Genomic DNA, 18,474 nt, shown 5'->3' on the forward strand with positions numbered 1-18,474 from the left:
CAACCATTTACACCACACTGAAACTGAATAGTTCCTCAACCATTTACACCACTGAAACTGAATGGTTCCTCAACCATTTACACCACTGAAACTGAATGGTTCCTCAATCATTTACACCACTGAAACTGAATGGTTCCTCAATCATTTACACCACACTGAAACTGAATGGTTCTTCAACCATTTACACCACTGCAACTGCATGGATTGACCACTTAGAAGAGGGTTTCATTGTAAATACTAATTTGTAATAATTAATTTGTAGCATTGATCTCAAGGCTGAACATTATGAATAGAATGTATTTCAACAATATAATGTGGGAGTAGAGATGTATAACTGTATATAAGTGTGACCTCACTGCACTAAACCCTCCTCTTGTGGACTTTAGGAGGTTGGGGGTCAGGGACTACAGCCCCCTCAGCATTGACGGGGCACCGGTTGAGAGAGTGAACAGTTTTAAGTACCTCGGAGTCCACATATCTGAGGACTTGACATGGACCACACACATTGACAGTGTTATCAAGAAGGCAAGAAAGAAACATTTCATGCAAAGTATTCTGTATTTCTGTATGACAAATAATAAAGAAACTTTAAACTTGAACTTGAACTCTATTGGTATCTGAGTGATGACTCGGATTCTCCAATCCGTTTGGACTTCTAGGTGTCTGAATGAAGCACATCTGCCAGACTCCTCTCAATGTCACCTTCCTCAGCAATTACAGTATGTGTATTTTAAAGATGGTCTAAAAACTTGACATATTGCAGTCTTGTGAATGAATTAATGTGTTTAAGTCCCATTTGATCTGTGCAACCCCCCCTGTTACCAACATAAAGGTTCAAAGCGGTGACTGCTTTAAAAAAGAAAAAATAATAATATTATTATTTAACCATAAATTGACCATTTAACACTTTAAGTGCCAAAAACGTGTTTAGGCGTCTTTCCTAGCCATGCTCAAGTTGCCTAGGACGCCGTAACTTGTCTTTGATATCAATATTTCAAAAATCTGTGATCGGAATCATATTTTCCCTCTGCAGCCTTCACACACAGTTCTGATCTCCTCTCAATCCTCTAGCGGTTCAAGAGCGCCATCTGGTGGCCGATCGGCAGATCGCCCAAACAGGAAGTCATGTGGATGAAGTGGTGATCACCCATATTACTTCCGGGCACTCGCTATAGGTACCGGGACTCGAGCTCGACACAATACATAGCGATCCGTTGCCAATAACTCGATAAACAACATGATTTGGACGTATATACTATTATACAACCTGGAATATGGGTATTTCGACATCCCATAATGGAAAACTGTCTACCCCACGCTGATCGCCCAACGGCGCGAGGAACATACGGTAAGATCCAGCGTTATTTTCTAACGTATTCCATATAAACTGCTATGATGAACATATGACTATAACTATGTACAGATACCGAGATGTCACACCATGTTACCTGTTACCTGTTTATTGCACAATGTTGTTTTTTATTGGATTCTATTATATGTTGTACCACTGTATTGCACATCGTTGCGGGCAAGACCACCCGCATTTCATTGTATACTTGTATGCCGTGACAATTAAAACTCTTGACTTGACTTGACTTGACCCACTCTGGATGAATCATCTAACGCTGCCCACGGAATTATAAACGATCCCCCGCCCATCCGGTCATCATCAGATCATACGTAGATCATTCTAGAAGTACGTCCAGTTGAAATTTTTTATATCGCGCCGATTGCTATCAAACTGTATTTCATCATCAATATAATGCATTTGGGGCTATAGATCACGTTCTGGAGAAAGCTGCAGAAAAAGATAAAAACATACTTATACTTTAGATCATATTTTAGTATGAATATGTGAATGAAAAAGTTTAACGTTCATACACCCTGAACAATACATATAGGACATTGAATGGGCCCTAATAATGGCAATCTAGCAATAGAATTTAAAAAGTTATAGCCCTGCAAAGAAGGGGAACTTCTCCATAGACAAATAGAGCTGGCAACGGATGGTATATCATGAATTTAACCTTAGGCAATCAAAGTGTTAACCATTATTTATGCAGAAAGTCTCGTTGAGAATAAAATACTTTTTTGAAGAGACTGCTTTCCGTAGGGAAGTTCAGAGCATAATGCAGCCACCAACAGTCACACTTCATATTGAGACTTGTGCAAAACAAAACAATTATGGGCAATTATTGATGGAGGACAATAGTAGAGAATGGCCTCATTCAGTCCAGTTGTACGAAGCTGCTAACTGTGTGGGATTCAGAAAACAGGGGGGAAAAAGGAAGAAAAAAAGTGACTTACGTGTGAACATGGTCAGGAACCAGGGAATAGCATAGAGCTGTATGGAGAAGAGAGGAGAGGAGAGGAGAGGAGAGGAGAGGAGAGGAGAGGAGAGGAGAGGAGAGGAGAGGAGAGGAGAGGAGAGGAGAGGAGAGGTACATTAATACTGTTATTCATCTTGTCCTTTGATGCCCCATGAAATGGCATTCAGAATGTGTTTCAACTCTGTGGTGTTTTTGTTCGAGTCCAGGCAAGACTCTCAAGTTTTGGTCTGACCCCTCCTTATTTGATACACTTGTTAAAATTGTCATCTACTGCCTATAATACCAGAGCTGCTCACTATATCTCGCTAGATGGTCCCTGTGTTAACACTTCCTTCGGTCAATCCTCCTTCCAATTTGCTGCTCCGAGCAGTTGGAACGAGATGCAAAAGAGAAAATAGACAAATTCATCCCCCTCACTACTTTTAAGGACTCTATCACAGAGTTGTTTACACACACCTGCAACTGTCACCCAGCCTGTAAATTGACTGTTCTGCTTTGTGTATTCATGTATTACATACCTTGTAATTTTATTTGGTTGTTTGTTTGATGTGTGTTTTAATTATTTCCCTTACCTCTGTCTTTTCTACTTCGTTTTTTGTCTCCTTTCCCTGCTACCCTTCCAGAGGACCTTTTGTCTTCCCACCAGGCCGCCATTGTAAATAAGAATTTGTTCTTAATTAACCTGCCTGGTTAAATAATTAAAATTATTATAAATTATAAAATTAAAATAGTGCAATAGTGCAGTGCAATACAATTGTAGAATAGAATAGATAAAAAAAATATATATATATTTTACAGTGCAATAAAATAGTTCTGGATTACTGTTCAACAGTTCAAAGTCGACTTTACCATCTCTGTTTGGTATCCACAGTTTAAAACTTGACAGTCTACCCTCCTGTTTTATACCCACTTTGACCCTTTGAACCTCCCACCCAGGGCAAACCTCCCTCTCAGGGCACAGTTCCCTCTCTCAGGGTGCAGTAATGTAATTGTTGTGAAGGATCAGATTAAACCGAATATATATATTTATTTATGGATATATATTTAATAGTATTTGTATATCGTTTGATATCCCTTGTATATTCCTTGTACATATACACTGAATATCCCTTTAGTCTACTAACAGCCCATAATAGTTTCATTCTCTCATTGGACAAGAACTTGGCGCCAGCAGCCAAGCCCCTTGGTTCAAGTTCAATCGTGCCGACGAACATGTCGTTACTAGCCCCGGTTCCGCGTAGGAATACGTCTGCCGAAATACGAATGGTACTATTTGTTCACAGCGCATATATATATGGCGCAAGTAAAGTAGAACTTTCTTTTAGTCCCTTAGCCCTTAGTCCTTTACCCTCCAACCTAGTGGCAAGACGTTAAGCCTCACCCACGATCCACGTGTGGTGCAGTATGGTCAACTTGGCCTCAGAATGGCATTGAGACATCGTGTGGATTAATAGTTGAATTGTCATAGTTTGGCACTATACCATCGAGTGGGACGTATTTCTATTAAGTTAATAATAGTCTATTATGTATGGTGCATCGTTTGGTTAGAGTTATAAAGTGAGCAGTACCCCCATCGTTCCTCGCGTTATCTAGAGTCTTAACCAGGCTGGGCAGACCACGTGTGGTGCTTTCATCCGAGGAGTTCTGGGCCAGGACGAGTGGACCTGCACATTGGATTACCTTACCCGGACGACGGCGAGCCCTACACGGCTTGGATTATCTACTTGCTTTGGGTGCTTTGATTATGCCATGGATAACAGCCAACACTGGTGAGTGTTGGAACTACCCCCCCGAGAGGAGTCCAGGTGAGACGGCGCTCTACCCGAGTGAGGTCGCCTCACGTCTCTTCGTTGTGGACCGGCAGCTACCGTCTACAAGAGGGCCCAGCTGTATTCATCTGTGGACCGAGGTTCTGTGGGCACCGTGTTCAGCACTCTGAATTCTCCCAAGAAATCGTTGGCCAGATGGGATATCGCCGGCGGCTCTCCTAACCCCCCCCCTCTACTGACTTACAACCAGCGGGACCCCCTTTTAGTATATCCAGCTATAATCATTTAAGTACCATCGCTATAGTTCCCTAAAGAACCAGGTTGCATACTTGCTTCCTGCGTAACCAGAGATTGGACATTCAATGTTGATTTGCCTACGAATACTCATTTGCCTTACAAGTGCATTCAAATCATAAATGTCATTAAGTGAACGTTGTATATACCCTTTGCTATATAAAATATTCGATTTATACATTTGTGTGGACTTCGTTTCATGGTGGGAAAGTGTTCATCATATCTATATCATGTACTGTGTGGCCAGTAGTTAAAGTACATAATCGGTAGTGGTTTAATGATACCATACTTATCAATACAGTCAGGGAATTGTACCCCTCAGTTACAATTGGTCCTTCGAGCCGGAGGGTAACTAGTGTAATATTAATATAGTGTTATTAATATTGAAATGGCCTATGATGAACACTCCACGAAACGGTCCTCCTAACGTAGAACGCCCGCGGCGCAGACGACAGACACCTCAGTACTTAGAGGATTACGCTGTCAGTCAACTACCTAGCCTTCGACAAACGGTAAACGCGGTAAAAGTAGAAAGTAAAATTATGTCTGACCTTAACGACCAGGTTACCCCGACCACAGAGGCCCTAGTGGGTTCTAATGTAACTGACCAAGCTCACGGTGGGGACCAGGAGGGAGCTGACATGCCTTTACCCCCCGCCAATACCGAAGAAGTAGTCCCCGACCAGCCCCAGGAGGAAGACAACCCTACAGAGAGAGAACTCTGCACGGAAGAAGAGGAGGAGAGCGCCGAGGAAATAGAGCTCCAGGACTCCCCGACGAGTACAGCCAGGAGCGGCTCACCTCTACAACCGTCTTCCCCCAGCGAAGCGGAGAGGATGCTATCACAGGCGTTCCTCGCCAGCCTGACAGCCTCTACCGAACGCGATCGACTTCAGGGTGAACGCGATCGACTTCAGGGTGAACGCGATCGACTCCAAGCACAGACGCTTAGCGAGCGCGAACAACTCCAAGCGCAGCAACGGAGCGAAGAAGAGCGCATACGCCTGGAGATGAGACGCCTTCAGACGGAAGAGAATATGGCAAGAGACCGGGCCGACGCCCAGCGCGCCGCTGCCGGTGCCCAAAGAGAAGCAGATCTCACCAAGCGCGAAGCCGAGCGCGACAGACTACAAGCGCAGCTAATGGAGCAGCTGATCCTCAAGGCAACACCCTCTCCCTCCGCCAGGGGTTCAAGGAACTCGTCGAGACAACAGTCAAGGGCAGCGTCTCCTAACCGAGCAAGCGACCCTGAACTTGACCAACAGACCAAGCCTATACCCCCCGCAGACCCCCTTCCCAGACCGGTCCAAGCGAGACCCAGCTACAAGGAAGGAGCGGCATACACTGCGGAGAAGCTAAATAAACGACTACAGGATCTAGAGGACCTGATAGAAGAAGAAGAGGGAGAGGAGGAGAACCAAGCCCGACGACAGCACAGTACTCCACCGGACCAGGAGGTCCAGTACAGCCCAGGCTATAACCCCGCGGCGCTGCGCTACAGACCCCCGACCCTATTCACGGGTGAGCACGACGCACGACCAGCCCCGAGGAATAGCACCTGGACCAGCGGGCCATGGTACCCTGCCGGTACCAGCCCACAGAGAGGCGCAAGAGGAGACTCGCCTAGGAGGTCTCTCCCCCAACGCTCGCCGATGTATCAGCCATCCACGGCGTCATACATTGCCACACCGACGTTTCCAGACTTCACCTATGAGAATCGAGCACAGTACACGGAGCTCCGGATGTGCTTAGAGACAATGATGGTGGATGTCGCTGATGAACGCCACAAGTATGCAATATTACTGAAGCACCTGAAAGTACCGCAAGCGCACAATATAGCGCTAGCCTATGCCACCTCTACGACCCCATACACTGCGGCTCTAGCAGCGCTGGACCAGAGATATGGACGTATATGGGATTACGTAATCCAAGAGATAAGGCATATTGACCGCCTACCCCCAGCAACAGACAATCGCTCATTAGACGACCTGTCTATAAAAGTGCAGTCCCTGGTAGGGATGCTGGGAGCGCAACGGGAAAAGGGTATGCACGAGCTATACGCCAACTCTAACGTCGAGAGGATTTTAGAGAAGCTGCCACCCGCCAGACAAGAGCGCTTCAGGCGGCAGAGAGACCACCGTGATCCTAACGGTCCCGAACCATCCCTCCTCGATCTAGCCGACTTCCTGGCGAGAGAAGTCAGCAGCCTACGACTGGATACGTTCGGGCGGAGCACACCAAGCTCCAGAGAGGGACCCAGGAGAATAAACGATGGAAGAAGATCGGTGACTGTCATGCACCAATCAGAATCAGTACCGAGCAGTAAGAACCACAGTACCCCCTCGAGAAAAGAGAAGTGGAAGATGGTGTGCCCGTACTGCGAGAAGGAACACTGGCTGTCACAATGTGACCTGTTCACAAAGATGAATGCAGAAGAAGTGAGTCAATGGATAAAGTCCAACAGGCGCTGTTACCGATGTGCGCGCAATCACATGGCAGCCGAATGCCGCCTAAAGAAGAGGTGCAGTCGGTGTGACGGAGCCCATCTAGATGTCCTACACGACAGTAACAGAAGAAAGCCTGCACCTGCACCATCGAGCAGCACCAAGGCAAGTGTCATGTACATTGACCCCGCCAGCAGCAGCGGCGCCCAAGTGCTCTTAAAGGTAGTCCGTGTAACATTGAGCTACCAAGATAAAGTCATGGACACTTACGCCGTCCTTGATGACGGGTCAGAGAAGACCCTTCTGCTCGCGTCCGCTGCGGCCCAGCTGGGACTGCGGGGGAGCGAGAACCAAATGACGATTCGGACAATAAGAAGAGATTTAAAGACGATAAAGGGCGAGAATGTCTCCTTCACTATCGCAGCAAGCGGGCAGCCAGAGCGACGGTATAGGATTACAAATGCTTTCACCAGCCAAGAAATAGGACTATCACAGTACACCTACCCCATCGCCAAGCTGATGGATAAATATGTGCACCTGCGTCAACTACCTATCCCGCTCATAGACGGCGCCACCCCGACCCTGCTGATAGGCTCCGACCATGCAGACCTCATAGTCCCGATAGACCGGGTCCATACAGGACCCTGAGGCTGTCCTGCAGCAGTCGAGACCCGCCTAGGATGGACACTACAAGGCCCCCTCGCTAAATCTCTCAACCGAACAGCAGCCACTAGCTGCCTCCACTCCAGAGCGACAGAAGGAGACACCACACTCCTGCAGCATGTCGAGAAGAAAATTTACTGGCGACGTCGTGCGCTGCTCCGCGCCTCCCTGATCAAAGACGGCTTTGATCTCCGGCAGAGGGCCAGCAGCGACCCCCCAGTATTGCGCAACCTCAACCCAGAGGTCGCAGAGGACCCAGCAGCAGATGAAGAGGTCCGACACAGTGTGAAGAACAGTTTCTACGTGGACAACTGTTTACAAAGCGTTTCGACTCAAGAAGAAGCCGAGGCTCTCCTAATCAAGCTACGCGCCTCCCTGATCAAAGGCGGCTTTGATCTCAGGCAGTGGGCCAGCAGCGACCCGCACGTATTGCGCAGCCTCTCCCCCGCGGACAAGGCTGCCAGCAGCGAGACCTGGATGGCGACAATCCCAGGAGAAGCCCAAGAAATGACACTAGGACTAGTCTGGCGCTTCAAAACAGACTCGCTCCACTATAGACACAAACCCCTGACCACGGAGCAGGGAAGGTCGACGGCGATACCGACCACCAGACGGAGTGTCTACAGAACACTCGCCAGACAATATGACCCGTTGGGATGTATTCTACCTTACACCACCAGGGCAAAGATGATTGTACGAGCACTATGGGACAAGGACCAGGGCTGGGACGACCCAATACCCGCACACCTTGCTTCCACATGGAGAGAGTGGGAGACGGAGCTCCGCTCACTCCCAGGCGTCAATATACGCCGCAGCTACTTCCCACCCACAGTGAGGCCAGAGACATGCAAGATGGATCTACACGTCTTCAGTGACGCCTCCGAAGTAGCCTATGGATCGGTGGCCTACTTGCGTGCCCAAGAGAAGGGAGGAGAGATACACACTGCTTTCATCCTGGCTCGCTCAAGAATAGCCCCACGAAAGCAACAATCTATCCCGCGTCTAGAGCTCTGCGCAGCCCTAGCAGGAGCGCATCTAGCCACGTTAATCCAACGTGAACTCACCATTCCGGTGCACAGAACAATCTTGTGGTCAGATTCCACGACAGTACTCACATGGATCAAGTCTGATTCATGCAGATACAAAGTCTTCGTGGGAGTCAGAGTCACCGAGATTCAAGAGTTAACAGAAGCAGCGAGCTGGCGGTATGTGGACACCAAACACAACCCAGCTGACGTCATCACCCGGGGAATGTCCCTAGATGACCTCACCCGTCGCAACATCTACAGTGACGGACCAGAGTTCCTCAAGCTCCCGGAAGAAGAGTGGCCTACGCCCACCCCACGGGAAGCGAGTAAAGAGGAGGCTGAGAACAAGAAACCTATGTTCTGTGGACTGAGCACAGTCGCCTCCACAGACCCCAACATAGATGATTGCATTACCCTACAGAGTGCGCAGCTAAAGACATTCCTGTGGCACCACCCAGAGATTCAGTCCACTGCCGACATTTCAGCAGCTGACTACGAAGAAGCAGAACTTCTTCTACTACAACGAGCCCAGAGAGACTCGTTCCCCGATGAGCTAGACTGTCTACAGGGAGGAAAGCCCGTCCCATCAGACAGCAGACTGCTCCACCTGGCACCCGAGAGTGACGCCCATAATCTCATCAGAGTGGGTGGTCGTCTGCGGAGAGCCCCCGACCTACCGGATGACGTTAAGTACCCGATAGTCTTGAACAGCCGACACAAGGTCACAGAGCTGATCATAAAGAAATACGACGAGGATGTGCACCACGCAGGAGCAGAGAGAGTCTTCGCGGAGATCAGACGTCGCTATTGGATACTTCAAGGGAGAGAAGCAGTGCGACGCTTCCAGCGAACCTGTCTAGACTGCCGAAAGTGCCGCGCGCAGCCCAGCATACCCCGGATGGCTGACCTACCTCCCTGTCGCCTCCGACTCGGCGACAAGCCATTCCACTCCACAGGCATGGACTGTTTTGGCCCGTTGTACATAAAGAAAGGAAGAGGAACCGAGAAGCGGTGGGGTATTGTATTCAAATGCATGACCACCAGAGCGATACATATCGAACTCCTTCCGACCATGAGCACAGACTCATTCCTTATGGCCTTCCGAAGATTCACATCACGGAAAGGAAAACCGTCTACATTGTTGTCTGATCACGGGACAAACTTCAAAGGCGGAGAAAGAGAGCTGAGAGAGAGCTTCCAAGCTATGGGCCCAGAACTTAAGACCCACCTCGCTCCATCCCAGATTGACTTCCAGTTTAATCCCCCGAACGCACCCCACTTCGGTGGAACCTGGGAACGAGAAGTACGTTCAATAAAGACAGCCCTGTACGCCGTGCTTGGGGCCCAGACTGTGGCGGAAGAAGTCCTAATGACAGTCCTCACGGAGATCGAGGGAGTATTGAACTCAAAGCCCCTCGGCTACGTCTCCAGTGATGTAGCAGATGTCGACCCAGTCACCCCCAACACACTCTTGATGGTGCGGCTGGACCCCGCGCTACCCCAGACAATGTACAGGCCTGAAGAAGCGAGCGGCCGAAGAATGTGGAGGTACAGTCAAGTACTAGCTGACAAGTTTTGGAACAGCTTTCTACTCCACTACCTACCGTCTCTACAGACCCGCCAGAAGTGGGTAAAAGAGAGAGACAATTTGACAGAAGGAACAGTCGTCATGATTATCGACCAGTCACTACCCAGAGCTATGTGGCCGGCTGGCCGCGTAAGCAAAGTGATCACCGGTGCCGATGGCAAGGTCCGAGCAGCTGAGGTGCTCGTCCAAGGGCGAACTTACACACGACCCGTGGCGAGGCTAATAGAACTGCCCAGACTCCCAGACACTATCGATGACGACCATGACCCCATGACTTTGTGAGTTGACTGACCCTTACAGCGGACCTTGAGTGGTAGACAGTGCGGTTAATCTGTCTCTGCTTAGCTAATTAGGTGGGACTAATTAGGGGGCGGCTGTTGTGAAGGATCAGATTAAACCGAATATATATATTTATTTATGGATATATATTTAATAGTATTTGTATATCGTTTGATATCCCTTGTATATTCCTTGTACATATACACTGAATATCCCTTTAGTCTACTAACAGCCCATAATAGTTTCATTCTCTCATTGGACAAGAACTTGGCGCCAGCAGCCAAGCCCCTTGGTTCAAGTTCAATCGTGCCGACGAACATGTCGTTACTAGCCCCGGTTCCGCGTAGGAATACGTCTGCCGAAATACGAATGGTACTATTTGTTCACAGCGCATATATATATGGCGCAAGTAAAGTAGAACTTTCTTTTAGTCCCTTAGCCCTTTACCCTCCAACCTAGTGGCAAGACGTTAAGCCTCACCCACGATCCACGTGTGGTGCAGTATGGTCAACTTGGCCTCAGAATGGCATTGAGACATCGTGTGGATTAATAGTTGAATTGTCATAGTTTGGCACTATACCATCGAGTGGGACGTATTTCTATTAAGTTAATAATAGTCTATTATGTATGGTGCATCGTTCGGTTAGAGTTATAAAGTGAGCAGTACCCCCATCGTTCCTCGCGTTATCTAGAGTCTTAACCAGGCTGGGCAGACCACGTGTGGTGCTTTCATCCGAGGAGTTCTGGGCCAGGACGAGTGGACCTGCACATTGGATTACCTTACCCGGACGACGGCGAGCCCTACACGGCTTGGATTATCTACTTGCTTTGGGTGCTTTGATTATGCCATGGATAACAGCCAACACTGGTGAGTGTTGGAACTACCCCCCCGAGAGGAGTCCAGGTGAGACGGCGCTCTACCCGAGTGAGGTCGCCTCACGTCTCTTCGTTGTGGACCGGCAGCTACCGTCTACAAGAGGGCCCAGCTGTATTCATCTGTGGACCGAGGTTCTGTGGGCACCGTGTTCAGCACTCTGAATTCTCCCAAGAAATCGTTGGCCAGATGGGATATCGCCGGCGGCTCTCCTAACCCCCCCCCTCTACTGACTTACAACCAGCGGGACCCCCTTTTAGTATATCCAGCTATAATCATTTAAGTACCATCGCTATAGTTCCCTAAAGAACCAGGTTGCATACTTGCTTCCTGCGTAACCAGAGATTGGACATTCAATGTTGATTTGCCTACGAATACTCATTTGCCTTACAAGTGCATTCAAATCATAAATGTCATTAAGTGAACGTTGTATATACCCTTTGCTATATAAAATATTCGATTTATACATTTGTGTGGACTTCGTTTCATGGTGGGAAAGTGTTCATCATATCTATATCATGTACTGTGTGGCCAGTAGTTAAAGTACATAATCGGTAGTGGTTTAATGATACCATACTTATCAATACAGTCAGGGAATTGTACCCCTCAGTTACAATTGGTCCTTCGAGCCGGAGGGTAACTAGTGTAATATTAATATAGTGTTATTAATATTGAAATGGCCTATGATGAACACTCCACGAAACGGTCCTCCTAACGTAGAACGCCCGCGGCGCAGACGACAGACACCTCAGTACTTAGAGGATTACGCTGTCAGTCAACTACCTAGCCTTCGACAAACGGTAAACGCGGTAAAAGTAGAAAGTAAAATTATGTCTGACCTTAACGACCAGGTTACCCCGACCACAGAGGCCCTAGTGGGTTCTAATGTAACTGACCAAGCTCACGGTGGGGACCAGGAGGGAGCTGACATGCCTTTACCCCCCGCCAATACCGAAGAAGTAGTCCCCGACCAGCCCCAGGAGGAAGACAACCCTACAGAGAGAGAACTCTGCACGGAAGAAGAGGAGGAGAGCGCCGAGGAAATAGAGCTCCAGGACTCCCCGACGAGTACAGCCAGGAGCGGCTCACCTCTACAACCGTCTTCCCCCAGCGAAGCGGAGAGGATGCTATCACAGGCGTTCCTCGCCAGCCTGACAGCCTCTACCGAACGCGATCGACTTCAGGGTGAACGCGATCGACTTCAGGGTGAACGCGATCGACTCCAAGCACAGACGCTTAGCGAGCGCGAACAACTCCAAGCGCAACAACGGAGCGAAGAAGAGCGCATACGCCTGGAGATGAGACGCCTTCAGACGGAAGAGAATATGGCAAGAGACCGGGCCGACGCCCAGCGCGCCGCTGCCGGTGCCCAAAGAGAAGCAGATCTCACCAAGCGCGAAGCCGAGCGCGACAGACTACAAGCGCAGCTAATGGAGCAGCTGATCCTCAAGGCAACACCCTCTCCCTCCGCCAGGGGTTCAAGGAACTCGTCGAGACAACAGTCAAGGGCAGCGTCTCCTAACCGAGCAAGCGACCCTGAACTTGACCAACAGACCAAGCCTATACCCCCCGCAGACCCCCTTCCCAGACCGGTCCAAGCGAGACCCAGCTACAAGGAAGGAGCGGCATACACTGCGGAGAAGCTAAATAAACGACTACAGGATCTAGAGGACCTGATAGAAGAAGAAGAGGGAGAGGAGGAGAACCAAGCCCGACGACAGCACAGTACTCCACCGGACCAGGAGGTCCAGTACAGCCCAGGCTATAACCCCGCGGCGCTGCGCTACAGACCCCCGACCCTATTCACGGGTGAGCACGACGCACGACCAGCCCCGAGGAATAGCACCTGGACCAGCGGGCCATGGTACCCTGCCGGTACCAGCCCACAGAGAGGCGCAAGAGGAGACTCGCCTAGGAGGTCTCTCCCCCAACGCTCGCCGATGTATCAGCCATCCACGGCGTCATACATTGCCACACCGACGTTTCCAGACTTCACCTATGAGAATCGAGCACAGTACACGGAGCTCCGGATGTGCTTAGAGACAATGATGGTGGATGTCGCTGATGAACGCCACAAGTATGCAATATTACTGAAGCACCTGAAAGTACCGCGAGCGCACAATATAGCGCTAGCCTATGCCACCTCTACGACCCCATACACCGCGGCTCTAGCAGCGCTGGACCAGAGATATGGACGTATATGGGATTACGTAATCCAAGAGATAAGGCATATTGACCGCCTACCCCCAGCAACAGACAATCGCTCATTAGACGACCTGTCTATAAAAGTGCAGTCCCTGGTAGGGATGCTGGGAGCGCAACGGGAAAAGGGTATGCACGAGCTATACGCCAACTCTAACGTCGAGAGGATTTTAGAGAAGCTGCCACCCGCCAGACAAGAGCGCTTCAGGCGGCAGAGAGACCACCGTGATCCTAACGGTCCCGAACCATCCCTCCTCGATCTAGCCGACTTCCTGGCGAGAGAAGTCAGCAGCCTACGACTGGATACGTTCGGGCGGAGCACACCAAGCTCCAGAGAGGGACCCAGGAGAATAAACGATGGAAGAAGATCGGTGACTGTCATGCACCAATCAGAATCAGTACCGAGCAGTAAGAACCACAGTACCCCCTCGAGAAAAGAGAAGTGGAAGATGGTGTGCCCGTACTGCGAGAAGGAACACTGGCTGTCACAATGTGACCTGTTCACAAAGATGAATGCAGAAGAAGTGAGTCAATGGATAAAGTCCAACAGGCGCTGTTACCGATGTGCGCGCAATCACATGGCAGCCGAATGCCGCCTAAAGAAGAGGTGCAGTCGGTGTGACGGAGCCCATCTAGATGTCCTACACGACAGTAACAGAAGAAAGCCTGCACCTGCACCATCGAGCAGCACCAAGGCAAGTGTCATGTACATTGACCCCGCCAGCAGCAGCGGCGCCCAAGTGCTCTTAAAGGTAGTCCGTGTAACATTGAGCTACCAAGATAAAGTCATGGACACTTACGCCGTCCTTGATGACGGGTCAGAGAAGACCCTTCTGCTCGCGTCCGCTGCGGCCCAGCTGGGACTGCGGGGGAGCGAGAACCAAATGACGATTCGGACAATAAGAAGAGATTTAAAGACGATGAAGGGCGAGAATGTCTCCTTCACTATCGCAGCAAGCGGGCAGCCAGAGCGACGGTATAGGATTACAAATGCTTTCACCAGCCAAGAAATAGGACTATCACAGTACACCTACCCCATCGCCAAGCTGATGGATAAATATGTGCACCTGCGTCAACTACCTATCCCGCTCATAGACGGCGCCACCCCGACCCTGCTGATAGGCTCCGACCATGCAGACCTCATAGTCCCGATAGACCGGGTCCATACAGGACCCTGAGGCTGTCCTGCAGCAGTCGAGACCCGCCTAGGATGGACACTACAAGGCCCCCTCGCTAAATCTCTCAACCGAACAGCAGCCACTAGCTGCCTCCACTCCAGAGCGACAGAAGGAGACACCACACTCCTGCAGCATGTCGAGAAGAAAATTGACTGGCGACGTCGTGCGCTGCTCCGCGCCTCCCTGATCAAAGACGGCTTTGATCTCCGGCAGTGGGCCAGCAGCGACCCCCCAGTATTGCGCAACCTCAACCCAGAGGTCGCAGAGGACCCAGCAGCAGATGAAGAGGTCCGACACAGTGTGAAGAACAGTTTCTACGTGGACAACTGTTTACAAAGCGTTTCGACTCAAGAAGAAGCCGAGGCTCTCCTAATCAAGCTACGCGCCTCCCTGATCAAAGGCGGCTTTGATCTCAGGCAGTGGGCCAGCAGCGACCCGCACGTATTGCGCAGCCTCTCCCCCGCGGACAAGGCTGCCAGCAGCGAGACCTGGATGGCGACAATCCCAGGAGAAGCCCAAGAAATGACACTAGGACTAGTCTGGCGCTTCAAAACAGACTCGCTCCACTATAGACACAAACCCCTGACCACGGAGCAGGGAAGGTCGACGGCGATACCGACCACCAGACGGAGTGTGTACAGAACACTCGCCAGACAATATGACCCGTTGGGATGTATTCTACCTTACACCACCAGGGCAAAGATGATTGTACGAGCACTATGGGACAAGGACCAGGGCTGGGACGACCCAATACCCGCACCCCTTGCCTCCACATGGAGAGAGTGGGAGACGGAGCTCCGCTCACTCCCAGGCGTCAATATACGCCGCAGCTACTTCCCACCCACAGTGAGGCCAGAGACATGCAAGATGGATCTACACGTCTTCAGTGACGCCTCCGAAGTAGCCTATGGATCGGTGGCCTACTTGCGTGCCCAAGAGAAGGGAGGAGAGATACACACTGCTTTCATCCTGGCTCGCTCAAGAATAGCCCCACGAAAGCAACAATCTATCCCGCGTCTAGAGCTCTGCGCAGCCCTAGCAGGAGCGCATCTAGCCACGTTAATCCAACGTGAACTCACCATTCCGGTGCACAGAACAATCTTGTGGTCAGATTCCACGACAGTACTCACATGGATCAAGTCTGATTCATGCAGATACAAAGTCTTCGTGGGAGTCAGAGTCACCGAGATTCAAGAGTTAACAGAAGCAGCGAGCTGGCGGTATGTGGACACCAAACACAACCCAGCTGACGTCATCACCCGGGGAATGTCCCTAGATGACCTCACCCGTCGCAACATCTACAGTGACGGACCAGAGTTCCTCAAGCTCCCGGAAGAAGAGTGGCCTACGCCCACCCCACGGGAAGCGAGTAAAGAGGAGGCTGAGAACAAGAAACCTATGTTCTGTGGACTGAGCACAGTCGCCTCCACAGACCCCAACATAGATGATTGCATTACCCTACAGAGTGCGCAGCTAAAGACATTCCTGTGGCACCACCCAGAGATTCAGTCCACTGCCGACATTTCAGCAGCTGACTACGAAGAAGCAGAACTTCTTCTACTACAACGAGCCCAGAGAGACTCGTTCCCCGATGAGCTAGACTGTCTACAGGGAGGAAAGCCCGTCCCATCAGACAGCAGACTGCTCCACCTGGCACCCGAGAGTGACGCCCATAATCTCATCAGAGTGGGTGGTCGTCTGCGGAGAGCCCCCGACCTACCGGATGACGTTAAGTACCCGATAGTCTTGAACAGCCGACACAAGGTCACAGAGCTGATCATAAAGAAATACGACGAGGATGTGCACCACGCAGGAGCAGAGAGAGTCTTCGCGGAGATCAGACGTCGCTATTGGATACTTCAAGGGAGAGAAGCAGTGCGACGCTTCCAGCGAACCTGTCTAGACTGCCGAAAGTGGCGCGCGCAGCCCAGCATACCCCGGATGGCTGACCTACCTCCCTGTCGCCTCCGACTCGGCAACAAGCCATTCCACTCCACAGGCATGGACTGTTTTGGCCCGTTGTACATAAAGAAAGGAAGAGGAACCGAGAAGCGGTGGGGTATTGTATTCAAATGCATGACCACCAGAGCGATACATATCGAACTCCTTCCGACCATGAGCACAGACTCATTCCTTATGGCCTTCCGAAGATTCACATCACGGAAAGGAAAACCGTCTACATTGTTGTCTGATCACGGGACAAACTTCAAAGGCGGAGAAAGAGAGCTGAGAGAGAGCTTCCAAGCTATGGGCCCAGAACTTAAGACCCACCTCGCTCCATCCCAGATTGACTTCCAGTTTAATCCCCCGAACGCACCCCACTTCGGTGGAACCTGGGAACGAGAAGTACGTTCAATAAAGACAGCCCTGTACGCCGTGCTTGGGGCCCAGACTGTGGCGGAAGAAGTCCTAATGACAGTCCTCACGGAGATCGAGGGAGTATTGAACTCAAAGCCCCTCGGCTACGTCTCCAGTGATGTAGCAGATGTCGACCCAGTCACCCCCAACACACTCTTGATGGTGCGGCTGGACCCCGCGCTACCCCAGACAATGTACAGGCCTGAAGAAGCGAGCGGCCGAAGAATGTGGAGGTACAGTCAAGTACTAGCTGACAAGTTTTGGAACAGCTTTCTACTCCACTACCTACCGTCTCTACAGACCCGCCAGAAGTGGGTAAAAGAGAGAGACAATTTGACAGAAGGAACAGTCGTCATGATTATCGACCAGTCACTACCCAGAGCTATGTGGCCGGCTGGCCGCGTAAGCAAAGTGATCACCGGTGCCGATGGCAAGGTCCGAGCAGCTGAGGTGCTCGTCCAAGGGCGAACTTACACACGACCCGTGGCGAGGCTAATAGAACTGCCCAGACTCCCAGACACTATCGATGACGACCATGACCCCATGACTTTGTGAGTTGACTGACCCTTACAGCGGACCTTGAGTGGTAGACAGTGCGGTTAATCTGTCTCTGCTTAGCTAATTAGGTGGGACTAATTAGGGGGCGGCTGTTGTGAAGGATCAGATTAAACCGAATATATATATTTATTTATGGATATATATTTAATAGTATTTGTATATCGTTTGATATCCCTTGTATATTCCTTGTACATATACACTGAATATCCCTTTAGTCTACTAACAGCCCATAATAGTTTCATTCTCTCATTGGACAAGAACTTGGCGCCAGCAGCCAAGCCCCTTGGTTCAAGTTCAATCGTGCCGACGAACATGTCGTTACTAGCCCCGGTTCCGCGTAGGAATACGTCTGCCGAAATACGAATGGTACTATTTGTTCACAGCGCATATATATATGGCGCAAGTAAAGTAGAACTTTCTTTTAGTCCCTTAGCCCTTAGTCCTTTACCCTCCAACCTAGTGGCAAGACGTTAAGCCTCACCCACGATCCACGTGTGGTGCAGTATGGTCAACTTGGCCTCAGAATGGCATTGAGACATCGTGTGGATTAATAGTTGAATTGTCATAGTTTGGCACTATACCGTCGAGTGGGACGTATTTCTATTAAGTTAATAATAGTCTATTATGTATGGTGCATCGTTCGGTTAGAGTTATAAAGTGAGCAGTACCCCCATCGTTCCTCGCGTTATCTAGAGTCTTAACCAGGCTGGGCAGACCACGTGTGGTGCTTTCATCCAAGGAGTTCTGCGCCAGGACGAGTGGACCTGCACATTGGATTACCTTACCCGGACGACGGCGAGCCCTACACGGCTTGGATTATCTACTTGCTTTGGGTGCTTTGATTATGCCATGGATAACAGCCAACACTGGTGAGTGTTGGAACTACCCCCCCGAGAGGAGTCCAGGTGA

The 18,474-nt window shown here is 50.2% G+C and overlaps 1 protein-coding gene across 1 annotated transcript in view; it reads right to left on the minus strand.

Annotated features, from left to right (window-relative positions):
• tbck (TBC1 domain containing kinase) overlaps positions 1 to 18,474 on the minus strand; it is a 188,737-nt gene that overhangs the window by 119,704 nt on the left and 50,559 nt on the right. Inside the window, 1 exon segment of the mRNA XM_084318848.1 lies at positions 2,308 to 2,344. Coding sequence (XP_084174974.1) covers positions 2,308 to 2,344 — 37 coding nt within the window.

Source organism: Notolepis coatsorum (assembly GCF_963971535.1).
Source record: "Notolepis coatsorum genome assembly, chromosome: 7".
NCBI lineage: Eukaryota > Metazoa > Chordata > Actinopteri > Aulopiformes > Paralepididae > Notolepis > Notolepis coatsorum.